At 41.6% G+C, this 17,220-nt stretch overlaps 1 protein-coding gene across 2 annotated transcripts; it reads left to right on the top strand.

Annotated features, from left to right (window-relative positions):
• Positions 1-5,481: 5,481 nt before the first annotated feature.
• On the top strand, positions 5,482-16,132 carry myl1 (myosin, light chain 1, alkali; skeletal, fast). 2 transcript variants are annotated; one of them, XM_088605752.1, is made up of 8 exons: positions 9,526-9,679; positions 10,288-10,312; positions 10,559-10,586; positions 13,236-13,379; positions 14,111-14,284; positions 14,748-14,825; positions 15,281-15,323; positions 15,719-16,132. In XM_088605752.1, exons 2-7 carry the CDS (start codon positions 10,301-10,303, stop codon positions 15,307-15,309), a joined length of 465 nt encoding a protein of 154 aa, XP_088461878.1. In that variant the 5' UTR covers positions 9,526-9,679; positions 10,288-10,300; the 3' UTR covers positions 15,310-15,323; positions 15,719-16,132. The 2 variants fall into 2 exon arrangements, with proteins under 2 accessions (XP_088461877.1, XP_088461878.1); XM_088605751.1 differs by lacking the exons at positions 9,526-9,679; positions 10,288-10,312 and adding an exon at positions 5,482-5,748.
• Positions 16,133-17,220: the final 1,088 nt, after the last annotated feature.

Raw genomic sequence — 17,220 nt, 5'->3', positions numbered from 1 at the left:
TCTGGTTGCTTAGAGCTTGTCAAGCAGTGAATCAGTGCTTTAAGGAGCTGCACCCTCTTCAAGAAATCCCAAGACATCTCACACCCCCAGTTGGAGTGCTATATTTAGATTACATCTGTCCCTTAAGATAGTCTCGGTTTCAGTTCATTCCTTCCATTGCACTCCAACTGGTGGGTGCTATTGATAGGCAGCCATGTTGATTGGACAGTCCAGCACTGACCTCTGTAGTGTCCTGATGTTTTGGTGCCTTCTGTTTCCTTGTACCATTATTGTCCCTGGGAAGCCTCACAAGGAGCGTTACGAGTAAGTCACAACACAAGGGGACTGCCTGTATTCTGACCTTTGACCGTAACTGGTAACGTAAAGCCTGCCATTCCAAGGCTAGTGGAGTCACCTGACTCCCTGCCTCAAGCTGGGTGAGCACTGTCACTCAGCCATTCCAGGGAGTTTTGTATCCAGGTGCTCTTGCCAAATCTGCTGCATACTTAAAGGAGACAACCGGAATAGCCTGAATTACCTCTCTATTTTAGTAACCTCTCAGATGGACAGTCAAGACTGATCTCCATGCTCTGGCCTGCTAAGCCTTATAGTAATGCTGGGAGTTAAAGTTCTAACAATTTGACTAAAAAGAGTCACTCTTTTGCTGAGCCACACGCCTGTTAGGTTAAGGCTTAAAAGTCATTCAGCAATATGTCCTTCATGAATCTTAAAGCAACAGAGTCTGTATATAAAACCATATTGATGATGTGTTAGAGCAACAATCTGACCCAGACAGATCCCTGTACTGTATCGCTCATCTCTTATTTCAGCTCCTTAGAGCAGAAATTACTGATGGCACATGCATGACTTACCACCAGATCATTCTACAGGAAGGATTCAAATAATGTGCTTTTTAGCTTGTGGGTTTCAAAGCCTAGGTTTTTCCTAGCACTAGAAGCTGGTTAAAACATTGTTAGTCTTCAACTTGCTAATAAGCACATAGATAATCTTCAGTTAGAAGAATAAATGTTATGTTGCATATCCGTGTTCATGTTCAGAGTTAGTAACCAATACACACAAGACAGATCACAAATGGACTTAGGAGCTATTCAACACATCTAGCTCATTTAGTAGTTTGTACAGTAGTTAATTAATCCAAGGATCTCATCTACAGTACCTGTTTCTTCAATAAATCAATTTTATTGGCTTCAAAAACATGGCTGGGTAGCTCGTTCCCAGAACCATTTGGGTAAAAAAAAGTGCCTCCTGTTTTCTGTTTTAAATGCCCTTTCGTTATAGTTTCCACATGCTCACTCTGGTTCGTGTTTCACTGTTTTCCATCTTGCAGGTTTTGGGTTATAGGATATGGAAGATGTACAGTAAGTGCAGAGTTTAAGGTAGAAACAGAACACAGCACTTGTGTTAGTATCACAGCTTTGAGAAATGTCAATAAATACGTGGATTTATGTGTGAACAGCAGACAATATATGAAATATAATAATGTAAGATAATGTCAGACTTTTTTATAACTAGAAAAAAATGGTTTTGATAGGCATCTGTACTGAATGACGTCACTGATTATATTGGGATATTCAGAGCATTTCACAACATTGCGTAGACCTCAGTGCCATTTCTCCAGTACAGTTTATCCTCGTCAGAAACTTTGGCCTCCTGTCCAACTGTACAAGCTTTCCAGTATTAGGTCATGCAGAGGAACCTATATTAATCCAGATAGACATGGAACTCCCTTGACATTTACTCTACTTTGTGCATCAAGCCTTCCTAATACTCTTTGGTGAGACTGCAGAACTGAAAAACAGAAATCGCCACACACAACAAATGCACAACATGACCATAAGACTTTACTGTGGTGGTTATTATTGTCATACTGTGTTACAAGTTTTTTTTTTACTCTAAATTGTCCATTTATTGTGAATTTATATATACTGTAAAAACAGAATACCTGGCATTGGTTTCTAGTTTTTGTCAGACGTGTAATTAAGCAATATAGGGCAGATGACATTAATTTAAGCAAGGTTTTTTGGAGAACAAAAATAGAACTGGGGAATTTTCTGGTATTAATACAATATTCTTGTGATCCTGTGTGGGAAGAAGGCATCTGAGGAAGAGTGACATAAGGGAATCATCATACACATTAGAAACAGGGGAACAAAAAAAAGAACTGAAATAACCAATAACAACAGCATCCCAGCCTGGGATTATTCTTATTTTTATCACAAAGGATAGCTCAGAAATGCCTTCAGTTGTGACATTTTAAATTATTTTAATGTTGAGTCCTCAAAGAAAGATGACCCAAGATTTCCACATTGTCAGTATGGTTCACTGCAGTACAGTTTTACTGTACTATCCAGTTCAAAACAAATTCCTCACTTAACAATACAGACACCCCCCACAGACTCAACTAGTTGAAAGTTGCCTTCTGTTTTCACTGATGCTTCCCAATGTTAGTGATTTTTGCAATCAGGAGACCTCTACCTTGGTGTGTTTTCTCAGCTGCCTCCGTGTGCTGGTGGATGGGGATGCAGCACATCTGAAAACAGGAGTAAACATCCAGACACCTGGACATCTTGCATAGTCATGTGCTTTTGTGTCGCAGTGTCTGTAGAAGGAGCTCCCTGCCTTGCTCTTTGCAGGTACCCTGTGCCTTCTGTTTTCAGTTGCAGTGGAGCTCTCCGGTATCTCCTCCAAGCCTACCCTGAAAAGGTAACTTGCTCAATGACAAATGTAGCAACCAACTTTTTAACACTTGGAGGATTTCAAGCAACCCCCTATTATTGTCATTATTCATGTACAATTCTTCCCAGCTCAAGAGACGAAAACAAGCGTGGTTGTTAAGCCAGTCGTGAGGTCAGGTAAGTGGGATGAAACAATCAGTCAGAGCAAAATGCAGAAACCGTGGAGCACCCTGGCACTACAGGTATTGCACTTGGTATCCCGATGACAGCTGACACGTCCTCCCTCTCCCATCACCCATTCTTCGGGAGGGGAGTGGCGAGGATGTGAGGTTAGAATGTCTTGAAAGGCCCCCTCTCCCAAGCTGGGAGGAGACTGGCAGGACGAGGACGGGGGCTGGGCTCGGGGCAGAGACACTTTTAGAAGAGGGGAGACAAAAGGCGGAGAGCCTGGAGTGCAAAGTCAGCCTGGGCAGGTTACTGGCACCGCCAGCTGCCTGCCGCCTCTTCTGCGATTTATTGGGTTGGCCACAGAAAGAAGAGTCACGCTGCTTCCTCATCAAATGTCTGCTGGGGTTTAAATTTGCAAAATGTTGCTAGGCATTCCCCTACATTTTAAACTACTCTTTAATGGGCTTTTGTGCATAACAGGACAGTGTCAAAACGTTCACATTGCAATGTGTGTATTTACATTAGGCTAAAAGAATGAAATTAAGGATAACTACAGTATACAAAATACCACACCCGCAGAAAGCTAGGGAGCTGAAGCACTGTGTCTTTTTTGTGCTTTTCAACCTGAAATTTACATCCTTGTTCTTTACTGCCAACGCGCACTTTACTGCCAACTCCCAGCTCGAAACTCTCCAAGACTACTCTGTACGTCTACCCGTGCTCGTAAGCGAGCATGCCCTCGCAGATGGTGTTCACTGAATCTTCACCAGTAGTGTTCACCCATTAGTTGTACTGTAAAAGAAAACTGCTCATTTTACAATGATAGATTTTGTAAGATGATGGACCACTCACTCGGATTTTCTAGTCAACTTGGTAATTTAAGGTACGAGTTAGTGATTACTAATCTAGGCTGGAAAGGATGTTCAGTAAACTTGGAAAAGGCGCCACTGAAACGTGTATAGAGCTATCTGCTAAATATGAACACGAGTAATGTTTTATTAGACCATATGAGTGGAAAAACACTGTTTTTAAATGAAAGCGCACGTAGTATTTGGAGTTCAGGAAGCTGCGCCAGGGAGTGGAAGTGAGATGTGCCTGGGGTCCAATGTACTGGCTCATAACGTATCAACTGCCACAGCAACTGGTTGTTAATGTGTCACAAATATGCAAGACTGTTCCAGTGATTTCTCTGAAGGGACCTGAATCAAATGTCTGTACTGGCTCACATCCAGGGCACTGGAGGTTGACTAAGGAGTTTTGTTTTACCCAAAAGCAGCTCCGCGGCTCTACTAGGTCCAACGCAGCACGTTGATAATTCCCTATCAAGTGTCAGTTCAGTAAGCACGTATTGAATGCCGAATTCCCCATAATGGAGTTCCGGAATGCAGCAATTCACTCAGACCATGCAATACTATTTCAAGTACCATGGAAGACTTTGAAACGGTGAATCAATATCCTTGCAGATATCACAGGCAGTGCGTCTGGATATAGGGTGTGCAGTCAGGGGGCACTGTAGCTTTAAGGTCGCTTTCCGCGACTATAACTCTTTTCTGTGGCGAGAATTATATTTCATGCAAAGGATGGTACCGCTCTCAGAAGCTGAGAGGATACACACGTGATCCTGCGGTACTTTCCTAATTATAAAACCCTCGCAGAGCCGAGTTCAGACACCAGAAAACGAACAGATTTTGTCTCGTTGAAAGTAAACGCATTGGTTGGCGGAATAGCAAACAAAAAAAACTGGAAACGACAACGACATGTTTTCTGTTGTTTCCATGACGAGTTTAGACATTTCTTTGGAGAAGCACTAGAAAAGACGGGTCTTCACAGAACGAACGCTGTTCAGGGAATGCGTCATTAGCTACGGGAGAGTGGCCAATTCGAGCTAATAAAGACGTAAGAGTAAGTGTGGTGTGTGCTTCTTAATACAACAAACGATTAGAAGCAAGATAATTCGTTAGAATCTGATCGTTGGAAGATGTACTTCAGAAGAACCGGTAGCGGGCATAGAGAATGTGCTTTAGCTCGCTTCCCTCTATTAGAAAACAGGGATGGGCATAGACAGTAGGGAGTATATGTGACGACGAGGACATCTCTGAATGCATCCTTATACGACGAGGTGTTATTTTTAAACCCTTCTCTTGCTTATTCGACAACTTTCTAAAAAGAAAAAGAGGGACGCTGGTGGGCGGGGCCCAGAGGGAACGGGGCGTGTACGACGCCGTGTACACGCCCTCTTCCTTGCCACGCCCCCTCGGGCTGCCTGAGCCAAGCGTCCAGGTGTAATGCGACCCCGAAGGTATGTCGCCTATGTGTCAGTGGAAAACCACACATTCCCCCTTCAGCAAAAATAAACTTCTAGGAAAGGTTAAAATGCAGGGAGCCACGAACCCGAGGTGTCACCGAACCCCCTCAGAAATTCCTTTTTGATTTTCGCTTTTCAGTTTAAAATAAACAACGCCGGGCTCTTTCCCCCTGCTGGCCCGGTTTGAGTCGCCCATATTCCATTTATAGCCCGAGCGCACAAAAAAAGACCCCATCTCACCCACCCTTCTTTGTATGTCGTCCAATCCTACTCCATGTGGTAAAACAGGAGCGATCGCTAAGTGAAATATATATACTCCCATTTAGCGCCTAACACGTTGAGTTCTCTCCAAGCCACTTGGGCTGTAGATCCGTCTTGCTATTTCCACCTCCTCGACTTCCTCAGGCAGGGATCTTTGCTCGTGCTCTTTGTTCATCTTCTCTTCAAGTACTTAACGCGGCTGTAGACAAAAAAAAAATGGCACCTAAGAAGGACGTTAAGAAAGCAGAGCCTAAGGCTGCTGCTCCCGCTCCCGCTCCCGCCCCGGCCGCCGCACCAGAGCCGGAGAAGCCCAAACCTCTGGACCTGTCCAGCGTCAAGGTAAAGGCTCGCTGTTCCCCGGGTCCCCTCAGCCCCGGGCAACTTCGTGATCCCGAGCGTGTGTTGTGTTTTGTTTTCATTTCCACGGTTTCATATTTTCCCGTCCCGTAGTGAATACTTATCGCTACCGAGAAGTATTCTTCTCCGTAGAATATGGACATTTATGTCACAATTGCTATCATACGCGCTGAAATGAATACGGGCTGTCCCGCGTCTTGCTAGAAGATAACGTCCCGAATTAGCATAGTGATTGTGATGACGAATTGAGGGAGTGCGAGAATCAGATACCTCAAAAAAGTCGTTTTGAACAAAACACTTTGAACAAAAGTACTATAAATTAAACACAGTAAGTAAATTAATCATAAGATGTATGCTGGTTTGACAGGAGTTGTTTTTAACTTTACCTTAAAACAAACAAAAACAAAATCTGAGATGCTTGGAGATATACTAAATGTTGATTTGGAATATGTACCTATGATAACAACTCTTAACTACAATTTTTAAGGATGATAGATGACAAGCACTTCTTTAAATGTTTGAATTTCGTTTGACTGATAACGGCATTTTAAAATAAGGCACACCGAGTACAAATCAAAGAACAAATGTGTGTCCGAAAATGTATGGTACTAATGTCTGCTATTCAATTCAACGTCAAAATTATTTTGCAACAGTTTTAACTATTTAACATTTGCATTAAAGTAACTTAAAAAAATACTCCAGTTTGGCGCAACAGAACTCGAACGTTATGATTTATTAAGCGTTATGGAAAAACATCCGGTTGTGGAAAAACACAGTATTTCAAATACCAGCAGTCATCTTTCACTCTGCCTTTTAATTTGGGTTTACTTGGCTTTGGTTTTTCTTCAATTTGCTGTATCCGTTTTAAGAACATTAGTATTCATATTAAAGAGAACATTTAAAATAGGAAATCCCCGAGCCGTAAAGCAGCTTGTGGGAAAATTGTAGCATTCGTTTTTAATCACTATAAAAAACTTTGACCGTGTATTAAAATATATAGTTTATTTCTCGGTCAGTTCGTAAAAGACCATCTTAATTTACAGTTATATAAATTGTATACATTGTACTTTGGGAAAACAATATTTTTATTTGCAGTTTGAGAAGTAAACATTTCATAAATGAGAGATTCTTAAAGGGTCAGCTTGTTAATCTTGTTAAAAAAAACATACATTTAAAACTTTTGTTTTCAGTCAGTACTGACTACTTTTCAAGCTCAACGAAAAAGGGATGCTCTGCACAATCAGTACTGCGGACAGCTCCTGTCTGTCTCCCAGACAGCGTCCATCACCCGCTTATACCCGTCTAGAGGTCTCTGTCCCTCCCCGGCAGCGCCGTCATTGGACAATGGAAATATAGGGGGCGTGGACTGTTACGCGGCGCCGAATGAGGAGTTTGCAAGTGTTAATTGCACTCGCGAGGCCGCGACACCGTGCCGTCAGCTTAACGTGAATTAGAGACAAAAAGGATGTAATAGTTTTCATGCTATGAAGCCCCAGGGGCCGAAAACCAAAAGCTATTGGCAGCTGACCAAGGTGTGATCAAGTATACATCAATGACTGAGCCCTGCGCCCAGGGGTAATTGGCTAACGAGGCAAACTGATCTCGTCGACTTTATATTATCATCCAACATACTGACATGATGTAGTGGGTCAGTTTCACGTGTTATACACTCTGTCAGTGCTGCATGTCAAGAGGCCATATTCATTATTATTGTTATTATTGTGATGATGATTATTTATTTATTCTTGATATTGTATTATGATGTTAATTGTTCTACTGTGTTTTCGAAAAAAAATCATTTTAATTTACATTTAGGTTTTGTATCTAATAATCAATATCAGAGTCATATCTACGTTTGCATTTTTGCATGCCAAGTCTATGAGCTTTATTGTTTTATCAGACAGAGGCTGGAGCAATGCACCTGCAAATGAACTGTTTTGTAAAGTTATACTTAATTTACCTTTTGCAGCTCACCGGCACAGAAAGCTGGACTGCCTTTAAATTCCATAAAGGAGTCGGGGTGAAACCAAATGCACCAACAGATCCAAATGTCACGGTTAACGCACAGCATCTTCCAGCCAATTCTTAGAAAAAGCGAAGAAACCGGTATTGGTAGAATATCATTTGCTTGGGTATACATAGACGTGTAACGTCTGAATACACCACACGAACTATTTGCATTCTTTCATGGTGCTACAAATGATTGATTGATAAGGACTACGATCTCCACCGGAAGCCGGAGCTGACTTGACTCACCTAGCTTGAAGCCCCTACAGAGATCTGAGGTGCGCTACCAGCTGTCTCATGACTGATGGCGGAAGAACGTCCCAGCTATAATAAGAGGGGATGACGGAGAATAGACGACTAAGTAAATTCAGACTTCCAAAGCCTTTGGTTTCTTTAACTGAGTCCAACAGAAATATGTGGTTTTAAATCGTCTTTTGCATCCACTTCCCGGCGTGTACCTTGTCCCTTTAGAACATGTGCTCCTTTCACTTTGTAGCAAAGACGTTCGAGGAACCACCCCTAAAACACAGACCGGATAAAAACACAACTGAAGCTGGTGTGTGTGTGTATAACGTTGACCAGTTGTTCTTCATCTAAACTGCAGCCTGCATCCCATTTGGTACTCAAAATGTGCACTCCGCACCCCTTATCAAAAATCACTGAGGTCATTTCTGGTTTTAAGTGATTTACCTTCTAATAAATACGGCACGTTTCGCACCCCCAAAAGGGGCGTGCAACCCAAGTATAGAACCCCTGGCGAAGACCAAAAATGTCCGTATAGTAGTACTGATATCCCCCATACTAAAGCACCCATAATGTAAAATACAGCTTGTTTTAAATTAAAGTTTTCGGGCACGACCGCATAGTAGGACTGATATCCCCCATACTAAAGTACCCATAACGTAAAATACAGGTTGTTTTAAATTAAACGTTTTTAGACACGACAATACATTGCCAATTGACAGTTGAAAAACGAATTGAAAACGAAGTAATTTCCTCGCCTTTTTTCCCCCTTGAGGTTGTTACTTTATTACCCGTTTTTCATCTTCTACCAGTAAATAGCTAAATGTTTTCTACACAAGTATTTACTCATTTCCACGGTTCATGTGCAGCTCTATTTTAAGCCAAGACGCACGCCTGGATGTCAATCTCCGTCCCCGGGAGCAGGCCGCAGTCTTGGCAGGAGTGTCAGTGTCTGATCTCCGACCGTCCTGTTGCGTCCACACGCTGTCCATAAGAGGTCGTTTTCTTCGTGCTCGCCGGTGGCAAAATGCGAATCTCTTGAAAGCGCGGTCATGAAAATACATCTCGTTCAAACTGGCGGCATGTCGAATATTTTTTTTAAAATAAACCCTTTAAATTATTTTATGTTAGACATATCTATGTGTATATTCTACCGAGCGTCAAAAGCCCATACAACATAACCCCTGGATTTATTTATTTTTTAAATCGTGTGGTTTCTTTAAAACCATTCAACGCGTACATGTATTACAAAAATACGTTTTAAAAAAGCAGATCAACAAAGCAATAGGAAGGCCCAGGGCTTTATAAACTGTCACACGTGGGTGAAAAAAATAAATAAAATAAGACTTTGTGCGTTCCCAGAAAAAAATCTGCTGACCGAGACCAAAGGCTCTTGTCTGTGGCCTCCCATACAACCCAAAAATAACCCAAACCCTTCGGCCGGTCCTTGGTGAGGGGGGCGGCAGCTCCACTTTCTCCTTGCCCTAAGAAAGCTAAAGAACTCCCCTGCGGCTACCTGATCCCCCCCGTGACGTCACGGCCCCCGGATAAATAAGAAGGGCTCAGCCCGGAGAAGACGACCACTCTCCAGGGACACAGTCGCTCCTCCTGCCTCCGGCCTCTGCCTCCTGCCTCGGCTCGCCTGCTCCAGCCATTCGCCATGGTGTGTGTCGGGACTTTCTCTGAACTCCGCTGCCGCGACGCGATTTTTCTTCACTTTGACAGACAGCTTTCGGCATCTGCGCTTTGTTAAAGGGATTTAACGTTTACTGAATGGAAATTTAAACAGATCAATGCAACCACAGGATTATTTTGGGATATAATAATAATAATAATAATAATAAGAAGAATAATAAGAATAATAAGAATAATAATGATAATGACATGTTTTAAATACTAGCAAACATTTTTTTCTACCCGGGATTGTAATTTAAGAGTTTTTAATTAATACGAATTTTAATCTAAAACAATGAATAACCAGGGAAATGTTAAAATTACTTGTTAAATTATTATAACACAGGTTGGAGGAAGCACACCTATACATTTTGATTTGCTATTTTTTTAAGCCTCGTGCAAAAAATGGTCACATATAGCGACCCCCAATATCATAACTAACTAGTTGTGTCTTTCAAATGCTTTTAAGAGAACAGGCAATAAAACCAATGACGAACACTTAGACAATCAATTTCTGACTGAAGAAGTGACAGATCTTTTGGTGCATTTGGTAACACAAATCCTATCTTTCTTTTTTGTTCTCTCCTTCCATTGCAGTCTTTCTCTGCTGATGAGATCGCTGGTAAGTGCAGTGGGGTCTGGTTTAGGTTGGGGGCAAAGTTCTGGGCCACCTAGGCTTGGGCCTGCTTGTGAAGCCTCAGAGGGTGTTTGCTCCCAGCCTCTCTCTCTGTGTCTCTGGGCTCTACCCCCCTGAGCCAGGCAGCAAGCAAGCCTTTTCTGTCTGGCTCTGGGTGGGAAGTGCCCATGGGTCCACTGGTTGTTAAATGGGTGCTTAAGATGTTTTCTGGTTGGTTTTTGCCCTGTACAGATCGATTTCTCCGCAGAACAGCAGGAAGGTGAGTTGCTATCAGTGTGTGTCGGTGTCACTTCACAGTTGTATAGCTGTGTTTTAAAAGCCTGCTAAAGAACCAGTGTGATCTGAAGTTGGGCCTCTTAGTTTAAATTGAGGTTGGATTAAAATGAGATGGTTTTATTGTTAGATCTAGATGATGTAAGCAATTTTCCTTGCTTATTCATCTTTCAGGCCTATTATATCAGTCTTTACAAAAGGAAGTGAAGTGCATTTTTTGGATCACATGGGTTCTTTAGTATCAATTGTGAGAAAATGGTTCGATGTAAAATGTATACCTATTCATCATGCAGAACATCTTGAAAATCATGAAAGGCCAAACAGAATTTAAAGTCCAAGACAGTATGCTTAAACTTAAGTAGGAACAATAACCACAGACTGTTGGTTTTAGCAGGTGATAAAAATCTTCAATAATAAATTCTTGAGTATTTAATTTATACTCAATAGTTTTGTATTTTAAAGTCATGACAAAACCTGACAAATCCAGATTACAACCCCCCAAAGTTCTGCAAAATGAAACATATACCAACAGAGTGGGAGCATTAAAATGGAAAACCAGAACTCAGTCTGATATGTGCAAAAAATAATGCATTATTGTGCGTGTTTCTAAAAGAGTTCTTCAGCCCAGCTGCCATATGGCAGGCTATATTCATGTAAAATGGTACTGCTGTATCTATCTTTTGGTTTGGTTTTCAATCAAAGAGTAACAGAAAGCTGAGAAACCAGGGAAATGAGAAGTTATTTGCTGATGATTACTGGGTTCCAGTTTTCATTGCCTGTTGGAGACTTTTCCATAATGCTGAAACAGGCCTTGTTAGCTGAAGGACCACTAGTCATAAATGCCACAGGGCTTGTCCTGAGTTAGAGTGTACAGGGACAGGACAAACTCTTCCTGAAGGGTTGGAGCAAGACTGCTGGTGTGTGCCCTGTATCTTTGTAGATTTCTCTGCAACCTTTGCTGTACATTGCAGATGATGAGCAATAATTGCATATTCTGCACAGAACAGGATTGTGGTATTAGTAATATTAGCTGTATAATTTGCTGCCTGTATGGACAGAGCCACTTCTTGCAGGCATATAGGGAGGATGCAGAGCCTAGTATGGGAGTTCAGGTGCTGGGGTTTAAGTTACCCTCCAGTCAGCATTCCTCTTTAAAGAGGATCAGGTGGAAGATATCACTTGCTTTATAAGGAAGGAGCTAGTCCCTGTGGAACAGATTGATTCCCAGTCACGGCTTAAAATGTCCTCCTGAGAGAATGGTGGAGAACAGCTGCCGTGTTTTGGAATCGAAGGGTCCCATTAATCTTTCCTCAGATCACTTTTAAATTAGCGCCTGAAACAGCTCATAGAAATAGCTCCTTCTTGTCACATCTACAGTACGTTGCACACTTGAGCCGCAGCTGTGTGTAGGAATGAGGAGATGAGTAAAAGAGAAAGTGTCTTGCATCGCTAGTCTGTTCACAGAAGAAAGATATGGATGTAGTGGACACAGTCAACTACTGCACAGCTTGGCAGTGTGCCATTTTCTATGCTCTGCTGAACTTACTATAGTCTTACTGGTTTGATTCTGTAAGAATTTGAGCTAATTGTTTTTGTTTAGGGGCATTCTGAGTAAAAATGAAAACATTCACTAATGATCCAATTGGACTTTGTAACGTAGGATTTGTTATTGTTTTATGTGTGGGGACATATTCATTACTCAGGAGAACTGTAGCTGTTTGAACTTGATGGTCATATGTGACCTTTTGCATTCAGCAATGCTCCCTTCTTCACCAAAGAGCTATATCCTGGCTGAGGTGTCCACCCGGAGCTGTGGGTGTGACATAAACAACAGAGACTGGCCTGTAGACCAGTCCTTGGACAGCAAAATAAATTATGTGAAGTCACAATCAGTGCTTACCAATATACTGTATGATTTGACCTTAACACTAAATCAAATGAAAATCAAAAGTGGAAATGTTATATTTGAAGGAAAAATGAAATTTGAAAATGTTTTGCTAGATTTTATAAAAGAATTTAAGCTGTAATGCATACTTTTTATTTTTCAAAGGGAAATGAAGCATTGATTAGAAATCAAACTGTGGGTTTCTTGGGTTTGTCTTCTCAATAATCCTGTAATGTGGTCTAGTGGGCTACAGCCTCCTAGAGGGAGTAAAGTGAAACAGAAGCACAGAGGCAGCTACAGTATGTCTTTGCATTTACACCACAGTGTATTGTGCTTCATGTTGGTTTCTGAGAAAAAAAAGAGCATTTTTAATTTGGAAAAAAAAATATGCTTAAAAAGTCAAACAGTGCAAAACATTTAATGATGGATATCTGAGAATTCTTTTAAATGTGTTTTTTTTCACAGTTCACACTGTGGATTGCACTGTGAACAGAAATGATTTGTGATGACAGGGTGGGACATAGACAGCAGTGATTGGTCAGGAGCTTGACCCAGTCTGTACAATGACTGAGCTTCTAGAAGGCTGCAGCCAGGCCTCCCCTCTGAGTGGGAGTATCTGGGGGTACCTGGGTTGTGTGGTCTGTGAATTTGGCCGTTTGCGTGCTTTCCTAAGTAGGGTCACCATACGCCTGGATGTCTCTTACTAATGCCACCCTGTGCTGTTCTCTCCCAATCTCTCCTCCCCTCCAGACTTCAAAGAGGCCTTCCTCCTCTTTGACAGGACAGGCCACAGCAAGATCGCCTACAACCAGGTGGCTGATGTCATGCGTGCTCTTGGCCAGAACCCCACCAACAAGGACGTGAACAAAATCCTGGGTAACCCCACCCCCGAGGGTAAGTGGGTGTTCCTCTGACCTTCACACATCAGCCTCATAGTCACAGCACTGGAGCATAATACTGCTGGAAAATATCCTATGAAAATAAAAAGACTGTGCAAGTGCATTGATACTATCAGTTGCATATTTTATTGCATTCAATTATATAAAGCTCTGTATACACAGTACTACATATTATTGCAGAGATTTTAACATTCTCTTAAAAATAAGAGCTTTGTGTTAGCGTGGCACAGGAAGATTCTTATTTTACAATATTTTACTGTGTTACATTACAGTTCATAGTAAAAGGTGAGAAAGTTGATGGTTTCCTTTATACTGTATACGCCACAGAAGCAAAGGCACTGAAACGTTTTCTTCTAAAAGTCACTAATCAAAAACTGCACTAAAATATAAAAGCTGTTTTTAGAAAAAAGCATATAATGCATATATATACTATTTTGTGCCAATAAATGTATTTTTCTAGAATGCTTCTAGAAAGCATAGTCTAGCATGCTTCAGGAAGTTCTTTTTTTTCTGCAACAAAGTACCTGGCCCTTTATCAGCCATTTAAAAAAAAACTTTCTGCCTTTTACTTGTGAACTAAAAGTGCTAATAGGGGACAAGCCCCAGAGGGGGCTGTGGTTGACGCTGAATCTGAATCTGCCGGGCACCAAGGCCCTCCAGTACAGCCCGTTTGTATGTGTCTCCCAGTACCTGGGGCTCAGCCCTGCTCACTCTGATCTCCTGCAGAAATGAATGCCAAGGCCATTGACTTCGACCAGTTCCTGCCCATGCTGCAGACTGTGGCCAACAGCAAAGACAAGGGTGGCTATGAAGACTATGTTGAGGGTCTGCGTGTCTTTGACAAGGAGGGCAACGGCACTGTCATGGGTGCTGAGCTGCGCATTGTCCTGACCACACTGGGTGAGGATCGCCGGCCTTTGGCCCATCTGGAGAGACTACCTAGCATTCTAATAAGCACATTAATTTCATTCTATTAAAAAAATTCAAACTGTCCCTCCTTATGATGGTGGAAAAGATACCAAAGGCACAAAAGGTTCTTATGTAACACCGTGCACCTCATAGGTAGATTTATCATTGGATAAGTCAACCCTTTTCACATATTAAACTTTTTCTGAATAAGGCCATTAATGTTCTTGAACTTTATGCTGCACGGTCACATAGAAGCATTTTGAAAGAACGAATTACATCAGCAACAAAACATCAGATATATTTTAAGAGCAGAAAACTAACTGTACAACTTCACTTCAAGAGTTAGAAATGTGTTTTTTGGATCTTCGCAACACGTCCGATCGATTCAGGTTTTGCGGCCCCCCGTCTGCACCACAGGAAACACGTGAAACAGTGCTGTTGTGTCTCTCCTCAGGTGAGAAGATGACTGAGGGTGAGGTGGACACTCTGCTGCAGGGTCAGGAAGATGAGAACGGCTGCATCAACTACGAGGGTTAGTTCCCAGCACATGCTATGAGTAGTGGGTGTCTGGAACAAGCTAGCCAGCCAGATCAATTAGTTACTATCAACCAAGTGAGATACTGTAGACAGGTTACAAATGAGAATACTATATGCCAAGTCCTGGCAGATACCCTGTACAGTGCAAAAAATATAACCCTAAATAATTTGCAGACCTCATTTTAAATGTGTTCTAACTCACAAAGCCATATGCTATTTTATTAATCTTCTGCTAATTGTGTGCTGGATTGGTGGTGTCCACTGTTTTTTACTGATTGCACACTGCATACAGGATGTAGTCCATGTTTTTTTGCATTATCAGCACTATCCATGACCTTCACTGTGTGGTCAGCTTTCTTGCCTGCTAACACTCTTAGCACTTCACCAGTTTCCTAAAGCACTGTTTCTCACTGCTCACTCTCTTTCTCTCCACCCCTCACTCTTCCACAGCCTTCGTCAAGCACATCATGTCCGTGTAAAGCAACTTGAAGAGGTACGTCTGCTCTCCTTTTCCCAGCATGCCCTCCAACAGCCTACCGCTTTTTGAGATCTAGCTCTGATGAATCGGCGACAGGCAACGCCGTGAAAAGGTCCCGATCGGTTCTGCTGTGTGGAGTTCCAGCCATAGAATGAACAACTACAAAATGGAGGGATTTGATTTTCTTGGTTTCATAAGTATCTTCTTAGGGAAGATTTTATTTTATGCCATTTACTTAATTGCTTATTCAGTTAAACAGTTTTGCCATGCTCTGCCCCTAGTTGGCTGTTAATGGAAGTTACCCAGAGCTTTTCTGCTGTTCTGTCTCTCATTTGCGCATGAAGCCCCAGCTGTCTAACCCTCTGGGCAAGGATCCTGAAGCCAGATCTAACTCTGTTTTTCCCTTTCAGGACTGGTGTGAGTGCGGAACTATATCTGAAGACCCAATGGTGTCAGGACATCTACTTCACCATTTTGTAGACCAACAAAGGAAAAAAAGGACTATGGGATGTATTTCTGATATGTTCTGTTTTTTTTTCTTTTTGTTTTCCTTTTTGGATCCCTTCACCCAACATCATCCCCCTCTCACCCCTCCTGCCCCAGGACAACAGTCACGCAGCATTCACTGAGGTGTCAGTGGACGAAGACCGTTCTCCCCTGTGAGGGTCTCTGTCCACCCTCTGTCCACTCACAAGCAGTACTCTGGCACACACCTTTAGCCTGTGATTGTGCTGCAATCCACTCGGAATGCCCTCTGCTCCTCGAAGTCTTAATTTATTTTCTCTGTAATGTAATTTCACAAAATAAACTTTTAAAAAAAGGTTTTCCGGGTGAAGTCTGGTGCCTTTTCTTTTTCAGAAGATTGTGATTCTTATGTTTTGCATGCACTAAATATAGAACACGACAAATAAATTAAAGAGGGGCCACACAAGTTACAACTGACTTCCATTTAAGTATCATCACAGCAATAATGCAGATGTCCTCTGACAAATGCTTTATTTTTACTTTATCAACTGCATTATTGCCCATATTGCTATGTTACTGCATTGCATCTGAACCCCTTACTTCTACAATATACATCACAGCAATATCCTGCCTCAGAGTAAGCAATGGTGAAACTGGTTCACAAGTCCAGAAAAGTGACTGATGAGACTTGACACTATTGTGGAATGAATTTTCGAATTGTCACTGTTTCATAAAAATAATTTTGTAGATTTCAGGGAAATTCTGAATCTTTGAAAATGCCCTTAATGAAGGTGGGCCTGGTGTTTTTGCACTCAGCGATTTATTCATATCTGGGTCCTTTGTGGCTATACATTTTTCAATTAGAAAAATCACAAATCTCAGACACAACCAAATCTTATTCTATAGAGTCAAGACCCATTTTCTGGGCCTATGCATTTTTCCCTGTATTTTTACATGAACACGGACTCAAGATCTGGAAATAGGTAATGTTGACAATATAAAAAATAGTTGATTTTTATCAAAGTAGCAGTCTGTGAATTCAAAGTGAGGAAATTTGCATTTATTGGGAAGTTCAGACTGTAAATGATTTGTTATTAATCAACTCAAGTGTTTACAAACCAAGACACTCAACAGCCAAACATCCCCTATTGACTGTACACTGATAATAAATTAATGTAACTAGTCACTTCTAGCACAGGGCAAGTGTAACACAAATAAAGCTGTTTTCTTAAAATATCAAACTCTAAGCATGAATTATATTCTAACTCTAGAGATAATTTCCTGTAACTGCAACCCCTACTTAAACTGGCCCGCCACACTCCCCTGTCGTTGTAACCCTTCTTACAGTATGTTCTTAACCAGAATGATACTTATTTGGTATATGCCTGTCATTGCATTAATTTAGAATTTAGAATTTAGAAAGTACTAGTAAGACCAAGGTTCAAGG

The sequence above is a fragment of the Lepisosteus platostomus genome, chromosome 14, assembly GCF_059453375.1.
Source record: "Lepisosteus platostomus isolate fLepPlt1 chromosome 14, fLepPlt1.hap1, whole genome shotgun sequence".
Taxonomy (NCBI): Eukaryota; Metazoa; Chordata; class Actinopteri; order Semionotiformes; family Lepisosteidae; genus Lepisosteus; species Lepisosteus platostomus.
This window is presented reverse-complemented; position numbering and strand designations above follow the sequence as displayed.